Genomic DNA, 6,608 nt, shown 5'->3' with positions numbered 1-6,608 from the left:
GGACCGGCCCACCCATCCCTCGGGCCGCCGCGCCCCGCCCCGCCCCGCCCCGCCCCGCCCGCAGGCCCCGCCCCGCCCGCGGGCCCCGCCCCTCACTTCCCCGTTTGGCGCTCCTCCCCCCGCGCCGCACTCCATACTTGGCGATCGCCGCGGCCCCGAGCGCTCATTGGCCGAGAGCCGGCTGCGTGGGGGGCGGGCCCGGGCCGGGCCGGGGCGGGGAAGGAAGGTGGCGGCGGCCCGGCGCGGGGGGAGGGGGGCGCTGACCCGGATGTTCACTCCTGGGCACCCGGGGAAGTGGAAGCGCCGGGCCCTGCTGCGGGGGGGAGAGCCACAGACGCCGGGACCGGGACCGCCGCCGCCGCCGCCACCATGGTAAAGGCCCGACGTCCCCCTCCCCCAGGCCCGGGGGCCCCGCCGGAACTCGCGTCCCCCTCCCCGCACCCACCCCCGGCCGGGGAAGGGTGGGTTCCCCCGGGTGGGGGAGGGGCGGGGTCCCAGAGCCCAGGTAGACACCATCCCTGCCCGCTCAGGAGAGGGCTGCCGGCCTGGGCGGCTTGGGTGGTCAGCCACCCTGCCTCCCGCACCCAGCCTTCGCCTCTGGCTCAAGCTGGGCTCCCACACTCCACCTCTGGGGCCAGGCTCGTCTCCCCCGTAGCCCAGGCTGGACCCTTCTGGACCCACGGTCCAGGCCAGGCACCCCCTCTGGGGACCCAGGCGTGGTCCCCCTTCCCCCTCCCCATGGCCCGGGCTAAGTCCCCATCCCCCGTCCCTACGCCCCAGGCTAGGCCGTCGTTTCTTCCTCCCAGGGTCCAGGCTGGGCCTCTGTCCCCCACCTCCCCCCCGTCTCCATGGCCTCAGTCCGGACCCCCGTTAGCCCCTTCTCCGTGGCTTCGACCCACATTTGTTCCCCTCTCCTCCGTGGCTTCAGCCTGAATCTTTCCTCTCCTCCAAGGTTTTAAGTCTGGATCCCCCTCCTCCGTTCCTGGCCCCCCGCCTGCACGTCACTCTCTCCCCCCTACCCTCTGGTCTCCTTTCCTGGACTTCTCACCGCTCGGCGTCGCCTGCGTCAGCCCCGCTCTGTCCTGGGCTTTCCCCTCCCTCCGGGGCCCGGCTCCCTGCCCTGCCCCCGACCCAGGTGGTCCCTTCCCCTCTACCTGGGGCGAACCTTCTTTGCCGCCCCCAGGAAGCGAGAGGAGCTCTCCAGCCCGGGTGGAGGTGGGGGTCCCGGGGCTGTGCCTTCTCAGGTGTGAGCGGTGCCCCTTCGGGAGGCCGCCCGGGAGCGAGCGAGGGCAGGGCGGGCATCCGTGTGCCCGGAAGGCAGCTCGGCGCTCTGCGGGCCCTTCTCGCGGCCGCCGCCCGGGTGCCGCGGGGTGCGGTGCTGGCGGAGCGTCCTGCCGGGACCCGCGGCGCCGGGTCGTGAGGGTGGGGGAGCCGCGCGGGACGGGGACGAACGCGATTGTGCAATCGCCCTTGTGACGCCCCCGCCCTTGGGGGGCTCCAGGGCCCGGAGGCCAACAGACGGCCCGGACACGATGCACCCCAGCAGGCGCAGCCTCCCTTTCCCCCTCAACTGTCAGCTCGTGAGGGTTGGAACTGCTGATTATGGAGGTGCCGCGGATCAGGTGAGCCAGACTCCCAGGGAGAGCGCTCGCTGCACTCGTGCGGTTTGTTTTGGTAATGAAGGCAGGTGCTCTGGGGGCGCTCTGACTGGCCAGAGGTTTCACCTAGGCCCCGACCCTTGAGTCTGCCCTCCCACCGCTTTGGAACCTTCTGCAGGGCAGGCCCAGCACCCAGGTTGGAAGGGCCAGAGAGCTTCTGCCTCACGTGGCCAAGGAACCTTTGGAGAGTGGACTGAGATTCAGGTCGGCCACCTGCTCCTCCGGTCCAGTGCTGGCAGATGTTTGCATGTGGACTTTGAGCCCCAAAGGGTTTTGAGGCTCTCAGTTCCTTGTTTAAAGAAGGGATGTTGCTGCTGAACTAGGGTGACTAATTGACAGTGGCTCAGTGTTTTCTTAATGCTTTCCTGTATGTCGATGAAAACCGTGGCTGTTGTTACTGGACTTCTCTGATAGCATCATGGAGAACTGGCTGCCGGGGAGGTGGTCCAGCCCCAGGCTTGGGTGGGGAAGGACTTCTCCAGGACAGCTTTGGGTGAGGACTTGGAGTGAGATTTTATAAATTTGCTGTCAGGGCAAAAGCTGGGGAGGATGGTTGGGGTGGCCAGGTGGGGCTGCTCAAGGCAGCATCTCTGGCAGCCTTGTGGGGGGGAGGGGGGAGGGAGGAAGGGAGCATGTTGCCTAGGCCCTGAGTGCCCCAGTCTCCAGATGTGATGGGAAAATTCCTGGAACCACCCAGAAGGAAAAGGATGATACATGAGGCTTCTTGAGAGTCCTCTATTTGGGTCTTATTTGGATAAGCTGAAAGGACTGTGGAAGGGGTGGAGGAAAAAGGTTAACTTTTCTGGAGGGGGTGGAGGCTACTAGGTGCCAGGCACTGTCTCTCTGCTTCACTTATTTAATCCACACAGAGCCCTTTGAGGTGATTGCTGTCCCCATTTTACAGGTGAAGAAGCTGAGGCGCAGGGTGTGGAGTAACTTACTCAAGATGTTGCTCAGTTGACAAAAGCACATCTGGCAGGCTCTAAACTGCCTCCTTTCCATTGTCCCAGGCTGCTTATGTGTTGAGGATGTGAAGGACACTCTTTAGAAAACGCGATAATGGGTACTCAGACTTGGCAAGGGAGGAGCAACACTTTTGGCTACCAGCTGTGGTCTCGGTCCTTTGCGTAGAGATGTCATTTCATAGTGAAACAGTAGTGTGGTGATGCAGGCTATTATTTAACGTGAGCTCTTTGAGGGCAGGGATTTTTGTCTTTTGTTTTTCCGTGTCTGTATCCCTAGGGCCTAGAACAGTACCTCGCACTGAAGGAAGTAGCTTGGAGGGTTCCCTTTTGGGTTGTGTCCTGAACTTAGCCACTTGGATCTCGTACACATTCTCTCAGTAACTTGTTCTTACTATCCTCTAGGCTTATCAGTAATTTCTGACTGCTTATTGTTCAGTTTATCCCCTTCTTGAATATTCTGTATTCAAGAATGCAGAATAAACCAGTGTAGACAGTTGGGGTAGGACAGAAGCAGTGGTATGTGGTTGTGTGATAGTTGGGAAGTATGAAGACCACTGAGGTTTTTATTTTCAGTAGGTTTGATGGTAGAGAAACCAGCTAGATCTTAGTTATCCATGGAGGGAAATAGAAGTTTGAGAATCTAAAACGCATTGGACTTCGGAGAAAATTCCATGATTTTTGTTGCCATCAGTTATGAATGCATAGGCAAATGGAATTTGTTTGCATTCTCTCTTAGCAGGTAATAAATCTCACCACTATCTGTAAGTGCTTTATAGTTTCAAAGCACTTTTCCTTACCCAGCTCTAGCTACTAATTTAGAGTTCTGATTCTGGTGCTAGATGGCTGGCTGTAGCATGCAGGAATGGGCCGGGCCCCCTCATGAGTTGTCCTTCCAGCTCCCAGATGGTTTGGCCTGACAGGAGATGATAGGAGAAGCCTGTTATGTTGTTACAAAGTGAAACGATACAACTGGTGTCTTGGCTGGTCTGCTGGTATAGGTGAGATACATAGCTCCCCTCAGACCCCACATGTATATACAGCCTTGTTCATTGTAAACCCAATTGGCTGCTCTTTGGTGGAATGCCTGAAAACAGTAGCCAGCAATCGATAGCTGGAGATTAAGGAAATGCTAAATCATATGTTTGAAAGCAGATACTCCTATTTATAACTCGGAAGCCCTATTCTTCTTTTACATTCCTTGGGGGAGGGGAGGGGACAGATGACTGACAGCACAGGGAAATAGTGGCTGGGCAGGTACTTTGAACATTGAGACTCCTGCTTCCCAGGCTAGGAAATGCTTGCCATTAGGCAAAGACAGTGATGTGTTAGGAGCTGCTTGAAGCTCATGGCTAAGATTAATGCACTGCACACAGTGTATTTATGAAGTGCCTTCTCTGTGCTGCTCTGTGTGCAGGGGACAAGGATGTATGATAAACAGGACAAACAAGGGTCCACGCCTTCACAGCTTCTGTTGCTTGGCGGGGAGGCGTGTCACTCTTACCTAAAGTTTCAGGAAGCAGAACCTTATTTAATGTAACTGCAAGCACACTTGGATGAGATAACGTAGGAGACTTAAGAGAAAGTTGGGGCCTGTGCCAGGCTTCATTCCTGGCCTTATGAAGGGCACCTGCCCTTGTTTTGCCGCCAACCGTGCAGATGAGTGGCACTGCACACACGGTCTGTCCCCTGCAGACCAGAAGCTTTCCCAGCCGGGAAGGTAACCTTGTGCTACAGAAGTCCTGCCCTTCTCACCCAGGTAGCTACCATTGACTCAGGATCTACCGTAATCCAAAACCATCACTTAGGTCCTGCCTCACCCGGCGATGGATGCTCGAGAAGTTGAGTGGCTGGTGTGAGTGGCAGGCCTGGGATTGGGCTCTGAGTCCACCTGACTCCTGTGCCGGACACTCACTCTGTTTCTCACAGACAGTGAGCAGTAGGGCCCACAGTACAGGCTCTTGTCCCATTTCTCCTTGGGGCAGATCCTGCCAGTGAGGGTGGGCTGTGGAAGCCCAAAGGGTGCAAGATCACCCACGTTAAGACCAGCGAGAGCAATGCTATTTCCAAACCTAGGCTTTTAGAGATCAGCGCTCTGGTGTGGGGAGATGGAGACTTGCCCACTAGCAACAGCCCCACCGGGAAGGTGCAGCCTTAGAAGGGAGGCAGCATCGCGTGCAGCGTCGGGACTTAGGAGCCGGACGGCATTGGGATAATAACAGTACCTCCTCATAAGGCTGTTATGAGGATTAAATGAGATAAAACTCGTCAGGTGCTTTGAACAGCATCTGGCACATAATTTTATACCCAGCGACGATTACTGTCCCCGTTTCACAGATGAGATTCAGAGGGGTAAGTGGTTCGTCCCTGTATGGCTACTAAGTGGAGGAACTGGGTTTTCTGATCCCTTTGCTCCACTCCTTACTGCCTGCTGAAGGAGTATTTGGAGTTGGCTTGACTCTGGGCTGTGTGTTGAATGAGGACTGTCCCTGGTAGAGCTGGAGGCTCTGCACCACAGAAGACGAAGCTCCCTGTGCTGTGGACACCACGTGCTGCCGCGGCCCGGTGCTGTATCTCAGGCTCTGGATGCCTCGTCTGTGCCCAGTGGAGCCCCTTATGAACTGAGTCCTTGCCCTCTTCTGGGCTTGGAAGAAGAGGGACAGAGCCTGTGAGCTCTGTGAGAGCAGGGACCTTGTCTTTTTGGTTCCCACCCCACACCTCGGACGGGCTGCCTGGTGCTTGGCAAGTGCCTCGTGGATGCAGAGTGAGTGAGTGGTGAGCGCCAAGAGGTGCTGCCTTTTGTTTGCTGCCTGCTGCACAGAACCCGGGCTTTGGGGTTGGGCGCACCTGGCTTGGAGTGCTGTCTCTGCGACTCAGTATGTGACTGGCAGTGAGGATCCTGCTCTCCCTCGGCCTGTTTCTTGATGGGTAGCGTGAGGATGGCATTTTATAGGGATACTAGGAGAAAGAAGTGGAAACTGTAATGTGCTTAACTCAGTGCTTGGCACCCAATAGGTGGGAGCCAGGATTATCATTTGTCTTATTCTGCATACTGCAGAGTAAGGACACAGACAGAAGCCCTGTCCTCTAATCTAGAAGGGGAGGCAAGATGTATCCAGAAAGGTGAGTGCAGCAGGAAGGAAGTAATAAAGGGAAAGACTTAACAAGGGCCGCACGTCTGCCCTTCCCCGCAGGCTTACCTCGCAGTCCAGCGCCTGCACGAAGCCCTGCTGACCACTCCAGCCCACGGGCAGCCTTGGTGGGGGCTGGGGGCGAACCCACGGAGACCTTGCCCCGGTGGAGAGGATGACGTGGGTGCAGGGCCCTGGAAGGAGAACAGAGGTCAGGGGGACAGTCAGCCTTGTGAATTTGGGGACCAGCCACAGAGTGGATGGCCAGTGGCGGAGCCTCGGTCTCAGGAGGGAGTTGTGGAGCGCCTGAGTTGCTAAGCTAAGGAGTTTGCATTTGATCTGGGACAGTGTGGAGCCAGTTAGATTTTTGACAGGGCAGGTAGAAATTCGAGGAGGCTGGCAGAGTCGTGGTATTTTAGGAAGAGTCATCTGGCAGTGGTGTGCAGCCGGGAGGGCCCGGGAGGGAGGCATTCACAAGCGTCAGCCTGCGAGGTTCTCAGGGTCCCAGCCGCTGAGTGGCTGCAGGGATGGACAGGAAGGGATGGGTGAGAAAGATAAAGATAGGAAGGCAGAGTGAGCCGTCGTGATTTACCACCTCTGGGTTGAGGGGGAAGCTTCTGCCCCCAGAGCTGCCCAGTTCAGGCATTCGGAGAGGATACTTTATCAGTGACCCAACAACTATTTCTGGGCAGTTTAAATCCTAGATAGTGGTGTCTGCAAAGCCTTGTTATCCTACTAATGCCTGAACAGGGATTTCAGTCTGGTTAGCCCAGTGACCCAGCCCTCCCGCCTGTGAAGGTGGCACTGAGGCCCGCCCAGCCTGCGCTGCCCTCATCACGCAGGCCTATCTGCCTCCG

The 6,608-nt window shown here is 57.4% G+C and overlaps 1 protein-coding gene across 2 annotated transcripts in view; it reads left to right on the top strand.

The window, feature by feature from the left end:
• Positions 1-215: 215 nt before the first annotated feature.
• The window catches only part of CAPZB (capping actin protein of muscle Z-line subunit beta), a 132,947-nt gene continuing 126,554 nt past the window's right edge, over positions 216-6,608 (top strand). The window contains exon 1 of one of the 2 annotated variants that reach the window (XM_057698098.1): positions 216-372. In XM_057698098.1, the coding sequence (XP_057554081.1) occupies positions 370-372 (3 nt within the window). In that variant the 5' untranslated portion in view covers positions 216-369. The remainder of the gene's footprint in view (positions 373-6,608) is intronic. The other variant, XM_057698106.1, reaches the window with a different exon arrangement.

Source organism: Hippopotamus amphibius, chromosome 1 (assembly GCF_030028045.1).
Source record: "Hippopotamus amphibius kiboko isolate mHipAmp2 chromosome 1, mHipAmp2.hap2, whole genome shotgun sequence".
NCBI classification, from domain to species: Eukaryota; Metazoa; Chordata; class Mammalia; order Artiodactyla; family Hippopotamidae; genus Hippopotamus; species Hippopotamus amphibius.
The sequence above is the reverse complement of the archived record's forward strand: the minus strand, read 5'-3'. Positions and strand labels throughout refer to the sequence as shown.